At 41.4% G+C, this 15,313-nt stretch overlaps 2 protein-coding genes across 4 annotated transcripts; one reads left to right on the forward strand and one right to left on the reverse strand.

The window, feature by feature from the left end:
- The first annotated feature begins 530 nt into the window (after window positions 1–530).
- LOC133414156 (Fanconi anemia group E protein-like) lies at window positions 531–1,305 on the forward strand. Its single transcript, XM_061699312.1, has 5 exons — window positions 531–562; window positions 689–764; window positions 825–891; window positions 980–1,105; window positions 1,201–1,305. The coding sequence occupies exons 2-5, from the start codon at window positions 709–711 to the stop codon at window positions 1,303–1,305; spliced, it is 354 nt and encodes a 117-aa protein (XP_061555296.1). The 5' UTR covers window positions 531–562; window positions 689–708.
- Window positions 1,306–7,134: 5,829 nt separating this feature from the next.
- On the reverse strand, window positions 7,135–14,087 carry LOC133411173 (Fanconi anemia group E protein-like). 3 transcript variants are annotated; one of them, XM_061693171.1, is made up of 12 exons: window positions 13,784–14,087; window positions 12,440–12,914; window positions 12,237–12,320; window positions 10,603–10,674; window positions 10,388–10,435; window positions 10,254–10,310; window positions 8,326–8,469; window positions 8,128–8,251; window positions 7,926–8,001; window positions 7,799–7,865; window positions 7,585–7,710; window positions 7,135–7,488 (listed from the first exon to the last, which is right to left on the reverse strand). In XM_061693171.1, exons 1-12 carry the CDS (start codon window positions 14,059–14,061, stop codon window positions 7,384–7,386), a joined length of 1,656 nt encoding a protein of 551 aa, XP_061549155.1. In that variant the 5' UTR covers window positions 14,062–14,087; the 3' UTR covers window positions 7,135–7,383. The 3 variants fall into 3 exon arrangements, with proteins under 3 accessions (XP_061549155.1, XP_061549174.1, XP_061549166.1); XM_061693190.1 differs by having other exon boundaries at window positions 12,440–12,888; window positions 13,784–13,883; XM_061693182.1 differs by lacking the exon at window positions 10,254–10,310.
- Between the last annotated feature and the right edge of the window lie 1,226 nt (window positions 14,088–15,313).

Here is a 15,313-nt window from a genome sequence, read left to right on the forward strand (position 1 = left end):
AAGCATAACGGTAAAATAAGCCGCCAACTTGTGGCGAAAGCCTCCTTTAAAATAAAGGCCTCCAGGGACGTCAATGCTTCGGATTTAAAATAATTATATTACATAAACCCCTCTGTTATAACGCAACCAGTCCACTTCTGAGAGAAAGTAAACTAAGCCAGGATTGCAACCAGCAAGGTTAATTCGAATCTTGAGATGCATTGAAAAAATTTACTTCATTTGAAATCTGCATACATGACTGCAAGTATATCTTTTTTTCAAAAAAATATAAAAACATAATCCCATTAGTATCACAAGACCCGTCCAGATCTGTGGGACATTCGACCAACCAAGGACTCCAAAATAAATAATAAATAAAGATCTGATATAGTATTTCAAAATACAAGTCCCCTGAAATCTGCAAATTTTGCTGTCATTACCCCTGATTTAAAAAAAAAAAATCTATTCGGTATTGCAAAACCAGTCCAGTTCTGGTGGACACGACACCACCCCAGGTCTCCGCCAAAACAGGTCCCATCATGCCATGCACTGATTGGACCGCTTTTAGAGCAGGACAATTTAGGTGAAGAAAATGTAGGGCTGAATTAAAAAATCAAAATGATGCTGATGTAAATCTGGACACATGCTTTAGTTTGAGCCTTTATTTTTTTTATTTTGTTATTTTTATTTTATTTTTTATTTTTTTTAGGCACTGCACAAGCTGAGCTCATGAACAAACTGATAGAAGGCTGTCTGGATTCCCACTACAGGCTGCTCGTGCTTCAGTAAAACAACATTTCAACGCTTCATTCTTTAGTTGAATCTTAACCCTTTTTTCCTTCCAGGATGACACTGACAATATCGTGGAGTGAGACGCTCCTTTCTATTATACACAGCTTGCTGGATTCCAAGGTTAGCAGACATTTATGCGCAGCAAGTGGCATCATACAGTCTAAAGATGGTCATATGTGGCATGTCAGTTTAGTTTCTTTTTTTGCAGCCTGACATAAATGATGAACTGTTCACCCAGTTGACTGAACAGCTGGTTAGCCAGGCTCGTCAATTCACAAAATCTGTCAACTTTGCAAAAATTATGTTGACTGTCCTCACAAAATATGGCAGCCTCGTAAGTATAAAATAATGCGTTGTTTCAATGGCTCACTGAGTTTTTATTTATTATTATTTTTTTTTTAACCAATGCCTATATGTTTTCTTTTGTAGATGAATGCTTCACACAAACATTCCCTGGCTGGTTGCCTGATGCTAAATGAGACGTTCTTAAAAAGGTCTCTTCAAGCTTTGTTGAAAAGAATCTCTGATGCATAAAAATAAATATGTATGTTCATGTTGTTCTATACAAAACTATTGTAATTGCATTTACAATTGTGCTAAAAAAATATTGGGATGTTGGCATATTACAAATATGTACAAAAAATATCTATTCGGTATCGCAAAACCAGTCCAGTTCTGGGTGACACGACACCACCCCAGGTCTCCACCAAATCAGGTCCCATCCAAATCTGATGTTTCATTTCAAAATAAATATCGCCTGAAATCTGCGTATTTCACTGTCATTACCAATGATTATTTTATTTTTTTAATCTAGTAGATATTGCAACACCAATCCAGTTCTGGGGGACACTAGACCACTCAAGGTCTTCACCAAAAGAGGTGCTATCAGAATCTAATGTTGCATTTCCATGTAAAAGTCGTCTGAAATCTGCATATTTCACTGTCAATTCTACTGATTTAAAAAAAAATCATTGTTGCAATCTCTTCTTCTTCTTTTCCTTTCGGCTTGTCCCGTTAGGGGTCGCCACAGCGCGTCATCCTTTTCCATGTAAGCCTATCTCCTGCATCCTCCTCTCGAACACCAACCGCCATCATGTCTTCCCTCACGACATCCATCAACCTTCTCTTTGGTCTTCCTCTTGCTCTCTTGCCTGGCAGCTCCATCCTCATCATCCTTTTACCAATATACTCACTATTTCTCCTCTGGACGTGTCCAAACCATCGAAGTCTGCTCTCTCTAACTTTGTCTCCAAAACATCGAACCTTGGCTGTCCCTCTGATGAGCTCATTTCTAATTTTATCCAACCTGCTCACTCCAAGAGCGAACCTCAACATCTTCATTTCCGCCACCTCCACCTCTGCTTCCTGTTGTCTCTTCAGTGCCACTGTCTCTAATCCGTACATCATGGCTGGCCTCGCTACTGTTTTATAAACTTTGCCCTTCATCCTAGCAGAGACTCTTCTGTCACATAACACACCTGACACCTTCCTCCACCCGTTCCAACCTGCTTGGACCCGTTTCTTCACTTCCTGACCACACTCACCATTGCTCTGGACAGTTGACCCCAAGTATTTAAAGTCCTCCACCCTTGCTATCGCTTCTCCTGGAGCCTCATTCTTCCCCCACCAGCCCTCTCATTCATGCACATATATTCTGTTTTACTTCGGCTAATCTTCATTCCTCTTCTTTCCAGTGCATGCCTCCATCTCTCTAAGTGTTCCTCCAGCTGCTCCCTGCAGATCACAATGTCATCTGCAAACATCATGGTCCACGGGGATTCCAGTCTAACCTCATCTGTCAGCCTATCCATCACCACTGCAAAAAGGAAGGGGCTCAGGGCTGATCCCTGATTCAGTCCCACGTCCACCTTAAATTCTTCTGTCACACCTACAGAACACCTCACCGCTGTTCTGCTGCCCTCGTACATGTCCTGTATTATTCTAACATACTTCTCTGCCACTCCAGACTTCCGCATGCAGTACCATAGTTCCTCTCTGGGTACTCTGTCATAGGCTTTCTCTAGATCTACAAAGACACAATGTAGCTCCTTCTGACCTTCTCTGTACTTTTCCATCAACATCCTCAAGGCAAATAATGCATCTGTGGTACTCTTTCTAGGCATGAAACCATACTGTTGCTCGCAAATACTCACTTCTGTCCTGAGTCTAGCCTCCACTACTCTTTCCCATAACTTCATTGTGTGGCTCATCAACTTTATTCCTCTCTAGTTGCCACAGCTCTGTACATCACCTTTGTTCTTAAAAATGGGCACCAGTACACTTTTCCTCCATTCCTCAGGCATCTTCTCACGCACTAGAATTCTATTGAACAAGCTGGTCAAAAACTTCACAGCCACCTCTCCTTGATGCTTCCAAACCTCCACAGGAATGTCATCAGGACCAACTGCCTTTCCATTTTTCATCCTCTTTAATGCCTTTCTAACTTCCCCCTTACGAATCATTGCCACTTCCTGGTCCACCACACTTACCTCTTCTACTCTCCCTTCTCTATCATTTTCCTCATTCATCAACTCCTCGAAGTATTCTTTCCATCTAGCAAGCACACTGCTGGCACCAGTCAACGTATTTCCATCTCTATCCTTAATCACCCTAACCTGCTGCACATCCTTCCCATCTCTGTCCCTCTGTCTGGCCAGCCTGTATAGATCCTTTTCTCCTTCTTTAGTGTCCAACCTGCCATACATGTCATCATATGCCTCTTGTTTGGCCTTTGCCACCTCTACCTTTGCCCTGTGTCGCATCTCAATGTATTCCTTTCGCCTCTCCTCGGTCCTCTCAGTGTCCCACTTCTTCTTAGCTAACCTTTTTCCTTGTATGATTTCCTGTACTGTGAGGTTCCACCACCAAGTCTCCTTCTCTCCTTTCCTGCCAGAAGATACACCAAGTACTCTCCTGCCTGCTTCTCTGATCACCTTGGCTGCAGTGGTCCAGTCTTCTGGAAGCTCCTGCCGTCCACCGAGAGCCTGTATCACCTCTTCCCGAAAAGCTGCACAACACTCGTCCTGTCTCAGCTTCCACCACATGGTTCTCTTCTCTGTCTTCCTAATTTTCCTCCCCACCACCAGAGTCATCTTACACACCACCATCCTATGCTGTCTAGCCACACTCTCCCCTACCACTACCTTACAGTCGGTAATCTCCTTCAGATTACATCGTCTGCACAAGATGTAATCCACCTGTGTGCTTCTACCTCCGCTCTTGTAGGTCACCCTATGTTCGTGCCTCTTCTGGAAAAAAGTGTTCACTACAGCCATTTGCATCCTTGTTGCAAAGTCTACCACCATCTGTCCCTCCAAGTTCCTTTCCTGGATGCCGTACTTACCCATCACTTCTTCATCACCCCTATTACCTTCACCAACATGTCCATTACAATCTGCACCAATTACGACTCTCTCTCTGTCTGGGATGCTCAGAACTACATCATCTAGCTCCTTCCAGAATTTCTCTCTTTCACCTCTAGGTCACATCCTACCTGTGGGGCATAGCCACTAATCACATTACACATAACACCCTCAATTTCAAATTTCAGCATCATCACTCGATCTGATACTCTTTTCACCTCCAAGACATTCTTAGCTAACTTTTCTTTTAAAATAACCCCGACTCCATTTCTCTTCCCATCTACACCATGGTAAAATAATTTAAACCCTGCCCCTAAACTTCTAGCCTTACTGCCTTTCCACCTGGTCTCCTGGACACACAATATATCAACCTTTCTCCTAATCATCATGTCAACCAACTCCCGAGATTTTCCTGTCATAGTCCCAACATTCAAAGTCCCCACATTCAGTTCTAGGCTCTGTGTTTTCCTCTTCTCTTTCTGCCGAAGAACCCGCTTTCCACCTCTTCTTCTTCTTTGACTTCGACCCACAGTAGCTGAATTTCCAACGGTGCCCCGCAGGTTGACGGCGCCGGTGGCGGACGTTGTTAACCCGGGCCACGACCGATCCGGTATGGAATTCTTTGGATGAACGCTCATATTTGTTTGGCAAGGTTTTAAGCCGGATGCCCTTCCTGACGCAACCCTCTGCATTTATCCGGGCTTGGGACCGGCCTACAGTTTGCACTGACTTGTGCCACCCATAGGGGTGCATTCATTGTTGCAATCTGATGTTGCATTTTAAAATAAAAGTCCCCTGAATTCTGCATATTTCGCTGTCACTACCACCGACTTTAAGAAATCATTTTTAAAAGAAATCTAGTAGGTATCTCAACACCAGTCCAGTTCTGGGGGACACTACACCACCCCAGGTCTCCACCAAAACAGGTCCCATCGAAATCTGATGTTGCATTTCAAAATAAAAGTCCACTGAATTCCCAGCCCAGTCTGAGGTTCTGAGCACTCTGGAGAAGGGTTTTGTCCAGGATATCCCTGTACTTGGCCGCATTCATCTTTTCTTCGATTGCAACCAGTCCTCCTGTCCCTGAAGCTGAAAAACACCCCCACAGCATGATGCTGCCATCACCATGCTTCACTGTTGGGATTGTATTGGACAGGTGATGAGCAGTGGGGTTTTCTCCACACATACCACTTAGAATTAAGGCCAAAACGTTCCATCTTGCCGGCACGGTCGCCGACTGGTTAGCACATATGCCTCACAGTTCTGGGGACCGGGGTTCAAATCCCGACCCCGCCTGTGTGGAATTTGCATGTTCTCCTGTTACTGGGTGGGTTTTCTCCGGGCACTCCGGTTTCCTCCCACATCCCAAAAACATGCATGTTAGGTTGATTGAAGACTCTAAATTGCAGTTCAGGGTGTACCCCGCCTCTCGCCCGAAGATAGCTGGGATAGGCTCCAGCACTCCTGCGACCCTAGTGAGGATATAAGTGACTCAGTAAATGGATGGATAGATGATTTATTACCCAGTGAACTGATACTGAAAAGAGCTAGTCTCGCAGAGATAACTGGAGACAATGGTTAGATAGATTCACATTTTATCCACACTAAGTATGTAGTTCTACTTTTTTTGTGCCATATTTATTTGACCAACTTTCTATACCTTGTAATTACAGGGATGAAAAATGCCTGATCTCAATTGGGGTCTGACTTATTCTGAAAAAGACCCCGCAGATATCAGTCAGATTCGCAGATAAGATTCTTCATGGGTGGAGGAGGGGCCCTTCGCATCTTAGTGGATGGTGGTTTCAGCTGTGTCAATAAGGCCAGTGTTTTCTTTTCGGGCCACTGAATGACGTACACAATAAGAAATGTTGGTAACCAATAACTTAACCCCTTGTCTATTTAGACAGAAACAGTCTGCCTCGTAAAGACGTCTGCGCTCCCAAAAAAACGCAGAAATTGTCAATTCAACTCACGGGTAGTGCAGTACACACTTCTTTGAGCCACTTATTTAATTGACGAGAGAAACGTTCATCTCCAAACCGTACAAGTGGGATAGGTCCACTTATGAAAACCTCATCATCCAAACATTGCACTTTCATTAGGAGGTCAATGGAATCTCGCTTCAGTACCTCTGATTGCTGCTTGAGAACATCCAGGGCCGCTGTGTGTATCATGACAGATTTCACAGTTGGGTACTGATTAGTGAGCTCCAGGATTTTTTTTTTGAGATATCAGACACGTCATTGGTAAAACACAGTACTTTGGTGTTCTTCTCACTGCAAAAATGTTTCACATCCTTGACAGCTCCATCACCAACTATTAACATTTGGGGTGCCATTTTTGTTTCTTGTATGATTTAGTTTCATACCTTTCAGTGGTTAGCAGGCCACGCTCACGTAATGGTGAGAGTGTATGAGAAAATATTGGAATATGGCAACAACTGACTGTATCTACAAAAAAAGTACAGTCCCACAGGTTTAAAAATATCCAGGAGTCGCTGCTTCAAGTTTAAAAAGAAAAAAGAAAAACAAGCTTATCAGCAAGAAAAAATGCAAACAGAGGCAAAGCAAGCAGGGCGAGCAAAAAAGCGTCTGCACTGTACAAGAGCAAGAAAACCAATTAATATATTTTGAATGATTTTTTTTTTTTTTTTTAAACATCAATGGTAATGACAGTGAAATATGCAGATTTCAGGGGACTTTTATTTTGAAATACAACCTCAGATTTTGATGGGACCTCTTTTGGTGGAGACCTGGGATGGTGTAGTGTCCCCCAGAACTGGACTAGTGTTGCAATACCCAATAGATTTTTTTTAAAAGTTTAAATCAGTGGTAATGACAGTGAAATATGCATATTTCAGGGGACTTTTATTTTGAAATGCAAAATTAGATTCTGATAGCACCTCTTTTGGTGAAGACCTTGAGTGGTCTAGTGTCCCCCAGAACTGGATTGGTGTTGCAATATCTACTAGATTAAAAAAATAAAATAATCAGTGGTAATGACAGTGAAATACGCAGATTTCAGGCGATATTTATTTTGAAATGAAACATCAGATTTGGATGGTACCTGATTTGGTGGAGACCTGGGGTGGTGTCGTGTCACCCAGAACTGGACTGGTTTCGCGATACCGAATAGATATTTTTTGTACATATTTGTAATATGCCAACATCCCAATATTTTTTTAGCACAATTGTAAATGCAATTACAATAGTTTTGTATAGAACAACATGAACATAAATATTTATTTTTATGCATCAGAGATTCTTTTCAACAAAGCTTGAAGAGACCTTTTTAGGAACGTCTCATTTAGCATCAGGCAACCAGCCAGGGAATGTTTGTGTGAAGCATTCATCTACAAAAGAAAACATATAGGCATTGGTTAAAAAAAATAATAATAATAAATAAAAACTCAGTGAGCCATTGAAACAACGCATTATTTTATACTTACGAGGCTGCCATATTTTGTGAGGACAGTCAACATAATTTTTGCAAAGTTGACAGATTTTGTGAATTGACGAGCCTGGCTAACCAGCTGTTCAGTCAACTGGGTGAACAGTTCATCATTTATGTCAGGCTGCAAAAAAAGAAACTAAACTGACATGCCACATATGACCATCTTTAGACTGTATGATGCCACTTGCTGCGCATAAATGTCTGCTAACCTTGGAATCCAGCAAGCTGTGTATAATAGAAAGGAGCGTCTCACTCCACGATATTGTCAGTGTCATCCTGGAAGGAAAAAAGGGTTAAGATTCAACTAAAGAATGAAGCGTTGAAATGTTGTTTTACTGAAGCACGAGCAGCCTGTAGTGGGAATCCAGACAGCCTTCTATCAGTTTGTTCATGAGCTCAGCTTGTGCAGTGCCTAAAAAAAATAAAAAATAAAATAAAAATAACAAAATAAAAAAAATAAAGGCTCAAACTAAAGCATGTGTCCAGATTTACATCAGCATCATTTTGATTTTTTAATTCAGCCCTACATTTTCCTCACCTAAATTGTCCTGCTCTAAAAGCGGTCCAATCAGTGCATGGCACAATGATCTGGTGTAGCGGCTGCAGAGTGACGCCACAGCACTCACCAGGCATCTGGATGCAGGCTCGGAGAGGGACAGCACCTGCACACAACGACGACTTCTGTGAAGCCACCCCCAACTGCAAAGGGCCCCGAAGTGAATAGTGAGACACATACTCTCTGCAGCAGGAGGTTTTTGATGAGCGTCGCTGCTGTGCTGAAGCTGAGGTCAGGCGAGAGAGCCAATATGCTGCTGCAAAGCTGCGGCAGAGTGTGCTCTGCTAAGTCGGACAACCTCAACTCGCAACACAGTACTTCCACCTTTTACACAAGAGAGCACATATGGCATTCATTGTGACAAAACAGCTCCAAAAGGTTGGTGCTTTTGGGTTTTTCCTGTCACTGCTCTGTCTGAAAGGTACCTACCTGGAATGGGGGCTGGGGACATTCACATTTCACATAGAGCATCTTTCAGCAAAGTTGGCACATCAGGACATAACCATAGATCCAGCATTTACTTGCCCGTCTTTCCCACAGAACCCAGCATGGAATATTGCCACGCCCGTGTGAGTTTACACACAGCTAATGCCTGGATCAGACTACAAGACAAATTTGGTCTCTCACGATGGCAATATGGAAGACTACTTCCATAAAAGCCTGCATTGTCTCGGTCAGAACACTGGCAACACCACACGATATATATTACAATATCACCTTTTACGATCACTGGGCTAGTCAGATCAAGCTGTCAGGGAAGACGGGACCAGAAAACACCATTGCTCACCATTATTGGCACCCATGAAGTTTAAGTACTAAATGTGGAATATCTCCTGAAGAAAATGAATCAAGTTTCTATTGAGAACTTGTGTTTAATACAAAAGAGCAAATGATAAACAATGTTTTATGGACAGATGAAACAAAAATAGAGCTTTTTGGCAATGCACACAAACAGCATGTTTACACCTTGCCAACAGTCAAGCATGGTGGAGGATCCACAATGCTGTCGGGCTGCTTTGCTACACCTGGCACTGGAGGCCTAGACTGTATCACAGGTATCATGAAATCAGAAAATTATTGTAAGATTTTAGAGCAAAATGTCTTACCCAGTGTAAGAAAGCATGGTTTGAGGTGAAGATCATGGGTGCTCCAGCAAGACAAAGACCCAAAGCACACATCCAAAATCACATAGGAATGGTTGAAAAGGAAAGAAATGTACTGTTTTAAAATGGCCAGCAATGAGTCCTGCTCTCAGTCCAGTTGAAAATCTTTTGGGGGGAGCTGAAATCTGCCATTGGCTTTTCAATTTGATTGAATTTTTTTAAATTCCTCTTCAATTCTGCTCTTTGTATTTGTTTTTACTTTGTTTTTTTCTGAGTGTTTATGTATGCATGTCTATCTATCCATCTACATAAATGCCATGTAGTCTTTGTGATTCGGCAGTTTTTCCAGGAAATCTGTATCAAAGGGGCTTTATAGAACCACCCAACAAAGCCAGCACATTTCCAGGTTGACTCCACACAGAACAGCGATCCGGAGGAAAAAAAAAAAAAAACATGGGAAAGCAGTAAGAGGTGGAACTCTGGCTGTGTGTCAGGGAATAGCAGAAAAGAGAACAGTGGTTAAAGTTGGACTTTAAAAAAGTGCAAAAGTGTAAAAGGACACCCAGACGAAGCAATGTCCCGCTTTGATTGGTTTTGCGTTAAAGGCAGACGATTAAATGCCAGACCTAGTGTTACTTCTCATACGTGCCAAGTTGCCAACTTTGTGTAATTTCCGCAAGAAATGACTATAGATACTGGATAATATATTACACATGCATGTATTTGCTTGTTTGAAACAGTCAAGTTTACTATATTTGTTTAGCCCTTAATCACAAAAGAGTCCCATAAAATTCTGGAATTAGTGGGGGAAAATGCCAATATCTGTTTTTGTGGTTGTTTCCCCCCCCCCCTAAAAAGAAAAAAAAAAACATTTTAAAAATTGGAACACAATTGCAAAAATAAAAATCAGCAAATAGGTGAATGTGCGGGTGCCGAACCATCAGTATGCAGGGGTCCACTGTATAAAACAATGAATACAAGTGTAAAATGATATGTAGTACATACTTGAGCGGCGTTACAGTCATTCAAGACTTTAAACACATCAAGCAAGCGGTGGTCCCACTGTGAAAGTTTGAGAAACAGTCACAGCAGTGACAAACAGTACAGTATAGCAGAAGAAACCCAAATATTTTTCTTACCTCTGAGGTCTGACTTTGTAATAATTCCTTTATTTGGAGAACAGAGGTCTGAGGGAGCACATAAAAATACAACCCAAGTTTGCTCAATAAGGAACTGGTGTTATGATAATGCACTTAATGGTAAGTGTACCAAAGAGTGTGTCCAATCATTAATTTTCACAATTTACAGAAAGAAATTGAGTTAAACTGATTGATTTACAAGCATCCATCTTTACCTTCATGTGTTCGGGCAGAGGATCATGGGCGTTGTCCTGTTCTGGCGCCTTTGTTTCCAATACTTCTGCCATCTAGGAGCAAAGTAGAACTCAAACAATTCATCAAATAACTCGAATAATTCATTTACAAAACCAAAAAAAAAAGTCTGCCTCGATGCTTCGCAGTAACCATTTTTCCACAAGGACGAATGTTACTGCAGTTTGCAACTTGCAGCTTCAAGTAGAAATCAGTTCGCGCGCTGGAGGCGAACCCGTAAGAAAGTGCGTAAAATACAGAGAATGTCCAAAATTTGGAATCATTTCCCAATAAAACAAAGACAGTGCAAAACAGAGCTAACGTACCACAACAGTACGCCTACGATCGCCAACAGATGGTATGAATGTCAGTTAATTTAATTAAGCCTACCACCGCTAATTACAACGTACTGTAATGCCTCCACAAGTGGTCAAGGATAGACACAGCTGTCAGTCCTCTTTCAATGGCTTTACTGAACAAACAGTAACAAAATAAATGCTCAATAAGCACATTCATACACAAGCTACTACGACTAAGGTTTAGCCAATGGCTAGTTAACAGCCAGCCGCAAACGTGAGCTCACAACAACTAACTCTATAATCTCATTCACAGACTCCCACATAACTCACCAGGCCAGGCCCCACCCTTTAAAGCCACGCACTTCAAGTCACAGATATTATAGTGTGGAACATGAGGATGATGACCCCAATTAGAAAAGATAATACCATAATAACAAAAATAACCTCACATGCTCATTTTGTAGGTATGCTACTAAAACCACCTGTACATCAAAATAGCTAAAGGTTTGAAACACGGATAAATTGAGCCCTGGTTTGTAGGAATCGGATAAGGATGAAGGATTTTATGTCGCAAAGAATCGGCCCAAATTTTGAAATGAATGTAAATCAATAAGAAATGTGTGATCAATACTTCTTTGTTTGAAACAAGCCCACATGTTTCTTGTTAGTTGAAAGAAAAATGTGATGTTTAAACAGGCCATTTTCTTATTTTTCAACGGCGGCGTCCGCTCAATCCATCTCATTCCGGGACACACCGAGAGCAAGCGAATCCTCAGATTTACTTCAGATTTCACAGAAAACAAGATTAATAATAGTTCATCATGACCATGTAGTTTGCAATCGTGTCTGAATCCTATGAATGTGTGATTTTGGGCACAGAAATCGAGGAAAATGTTCATCTTTGTCAGAACCAGGGAAAATCTCTGAATTTAAGATTTCTAAAACCGGGTGGTAAAGGGATACCCAACAACATAAGCTGAAAAGAACAAGCATTAGCCTATTTACCAAAGAGAAAAGGCGATTTTGGTGGACCTCCGCTAAATCCAAGTGCTGGAATTCCGGCAGAGTGAAATGGAAAGAAAATAGCGTCCGGTTTTCTGGATTTTGTATCATACCTACATTCTGTTGTTTAGTAATACAAAATCATTTTTTACCTGATGACTTAATTAATCGTTGGGATAAATCGGTAGAATAATTGATTCTAAAGTGATTTGATCGCTGCAGCCCCAATCACAAGATGAGTGACAAGGCAGGTGTTAAATCATCATACAGTATTTGTCCATTTGCTGGAAGAAGTGTGGTGAAATCGTCATCTTTACCTTAGTATGTTCAGGCAGAGGATGGTGGGGGTTCTCCCATGCTGGCATCTCACGTGAAGCATCCGTGTTCAATTCTTCCACAATCTGCAAAAAGCGTTACAACCTTCATGGCTGCCATCGTAGCAAGGAAGGTGTTCACTTTTTGCAGAAAAAGGCTTGGTAAAATGGTGAGTTGATGGACAAACTGTCTTGTCCATCTTTACCTTCATATGTTCAGGCAGAGGATCGTGATCATGTGCTCGCCCAGCAATATGGTCATCTGTCTTCATTCGCTTGTTCTGCTGCTGAATTCCTTCATCCTCATCATACAGAACATCAAAATGGCCTTTCCTTTTCCACCCTGTTTCCATTTCAGACAAATAAGGCACGGTCTGGCGTTCTTCCGTTTGAAGGCCAGAGCACTCGGCCCACCGTCCAGTCTCACCACCCACTCGCTGTGATAGTGCTGTTAGTCGCTGAGCACAAGCTGGGCTGTAAAGAGGTTCCTCGCTGGGGGAGCCCATGTTTCTCTCCAGTTGCTTCTTCCATGCAGCGACCCAGGGGCTTGGACAGGGCTCCTGACCAAGACACTGGAGTAGACGGAGGACAGCGCCTTCGGGGAACCGCGAGTGGATCAGGTAGATGAACGTCAGCAAGTTTTGCTTGAACAGTGCTGGAAAGAGCCACACCAGGGGTTCACTACATGTGAGGGGGAAAATGGTTGTGAGAGATAAGCCCAAATAATATTGTAATGCGACGATTCTCAAAGTGGGGTACGAGTACAACTAGTGGTACGCGGGCTCCCTCAAGTGGTACATGAATAACAGTTACATTTCATCTTCAACAACTGATTTTTGTACAATTTTTATTTAGGTACAATTTTTATTTACTTTTTCTGTGCAATACATTTCAATTGAATAATAACAGAGTTTTTTCCCCCCTAAAATTCCAAAATTTTCTTTTGCTTATAATATTTTGACTTTATCCCTGTAAAATATTTTTTTGATTTTTGACTTTCTTATAAATTGGAAATGCTTTTTTCCATGTAATAACGACTTCATTGTTGTTGAATTGGGATTATTTTTTTCATATTCCTTTTAGTATTCAGTCTTTAGCCTTGGAGAATTTGGGATTTTTATCTCATATAATTTGCATTTCTTCCCTGTAAACCTTGGGGTGTTGTTTTCCCCCATAATATCACAACTTTGTCATATTCTCTCGCTCATAATATTATGACAATGTATAATTAGAAGTTTTCCAAATAAATTTTGGACTGTTCTTGGAAAATCACTTCTTTCGGCTTGTAAATTACAACTTTAGGAATACAACCGCTCTCTCGTTTTTGATAATTATTTAGGCCTACTAGTCTACTGTATTTTAACGTTAGTCAGTATGGGGCTAATCATTTTTGGGGTGGTACATAGTGCTGTAAAACGTTGGAGAAACCACAATGGCTAACTTCGAATGTTAGCTTTAGTTCACAAGTTCTTTATATGCTACAAGGTTCAAACTAGTTTGGGCATTCTAACCATTTCATAGTTGAGCTCCTGCCACCAGTGTGGACTTACACGGTAAGGGGCTGCCCATCCATCCGCGGGCATGTGATTTCGTCTCGACAAAGTGTTTCGAAGAAGTCGGCCAGCGATCGCTCAGGGTGGGCCCGCTGTTGCCGCCTGAAGACTTGAAGCGCTCTGTGGGCACCGGAAACTCCAGAAATCAGCGAGCGAGCCAAAAGCTTCCACTGACCGTCAAAGCGACTCAGAAACTGTCTGGCGTTCATCTCCTGGTGAACTCGACCATAGAGCCACTGCCCATTCCCAATTGTAATTCTCCTTACGTCATACATACGGGTCGGAACTAAATCTACCGCCATCCACACTGCGCATGTATACATCGCCTGCCCCCTTGTGGACATTTATTGACAAAACTTGATTGTTATTTGAACTATTATGGCCTTCTTGATGTCTTTCAACAGTGTCGGGATTGGAATAGTCATTGAAATAAAAACAAAATTTGATCGTGGTCCAGTCATCGAATTTATTTATATGATGTGCGGGTAATGCTATAGTATGAAATAAATCAAACAGATGAACTGTTTAAACTGATGCAGGTGTTCAAACGATGGGGTGTTGTGCTTGTAAATTCTGGATTCGATTTTATTTTATTTTTTAAAATTAACAATTCCCTTCTCAAGTTTTTGTTTTTTGAAATAACCTCACAGGTTTTGGAGAAAACACTTTATCACTGTACTCTGGAGGCAGCAAGCCCGCAGCCTTTTAAATACAGCACTTTTCTGCCAGTTGTGTGAAGAAAAAAAAAAAAAAGTGAATGAGGCTATAACTCCAAGACTGAATTGGAGCCCAAGAAAAAAATGAAACTTGAGAAATTATAGCAGCAACACATCTACTTCCATACATGCTTACAATGTGCATTATCTTACTTGGAGAAATCTACTCAGTGTTGTCATACAGGGGAAACCCTCTTTTTATAGCAGAATCCATGAATAAACAATTGTCTTTGACATTTAAAACTGTTGATGCTCCAACACAACCACTAACATGCCAAATCATTAGTGTCAGTGATCACTACTAGTTCTTAATGGACCACAAACAATTGCGTCCACACCATGGCATGTGGATTTAACATTTAAAAGCTAAGTTTAATGTACAACCCCAATTCCAATGAAGTTGGGAGGTTGTGTTAAACATAAATGAAAACAGAACACAATGATTTGCAAATTATGTTCAACTTATATATAATTGAATACACTACAAAGACAAGATATTTAATGTTCAAACTGATAAACTTGATTGTTTTTAGCAAATAATCATTAACTTAGAATTTTATGGCTGCAACACATTCCAAAAAAGCTGGGACAGGTGGCAAAAAAGACTGATAAAGTTGAGGAATGCTCATCTAACACCTGTTTGGAACATCCCACAGCTGAACAGTCTCATTCACAAGCAAAGATGGGGCGAGGTTCACCTCTTTGTGAACAAGTGTGTGAGAAAATAGTCAAACAGTTTAAGGACAATCTTCCTCAACGTACAATTACAAGCAATTTAGAGACTTCATTATCAAAAGGTTAAGAGAATCTG

The sequence above is a fragment of the Phycodurus eques genome, chromosome 1 (assembly GCF_024500275.1).
Source record: "Phycodurus eques isolate BA_2022a chromosome 1, UOR_Pequ_1.1, whole genome shotgun sequence".
In the NCBI taxonomy this organism is placed as follows: domain Eukaryota; kingdom Metazoa; phylum Chordata; class Actinopteri; order Syngnathiformes; family Syngnathidae; genus Phycodurus; species Phycodurus eques.

What these genes read in the sequence shown, in the direction of transcription:
- LOC133414156 (XM_061699312.1), top strand. Translation starts at nt 709, where the DNA reads ATGAACAAACTGATAGAAGGCTGTCTGGATTCCCACTACAGGCTGCTC. An exon ending in ACAGCTTGCTGGATTCCAAG is followed by an intron (nt 892 to 979) that starts GTTAGCAGACAT and finishes CTTTTTTTGCAG; the next exon opens with CCTGACATAAATGATGAACT. An exon ending in TCACAAAATATGGCAGCCTC is followed by an intron (nt 1,106 to 1,200) that starts GTAAGTATAAAA and finishes TTTCTTTTGTAG; the next exon opens with ATGAATGCTTCACACAAACA.
- LOC133411173 (XM_061693171.1), bottom strand. Translation starts at nt 14,061, where the DNA reads ATGTATGACGTAAGGAGAATTACAATTGGGAATGGGCAGTGGCTCTAT. An exon ending in CTCTGCCTGAACATACTAAG is followed by an intron (nt 10,675 to 12,236) that starts GTAAAGATGACG and finishes CTTTGCTCCTAG; the next exon opens with ATGGCAGAAGTATTGGAAAC. An exon ending in TTTAGAGCAGGACAATTTAG is followed by an intron (nt 8,002 to 8,127) that starts GTGAGGAAAATG and finishes TATTTTTTTTAG; the next exon opens with GCACTGCACAAGCTGAGCTC.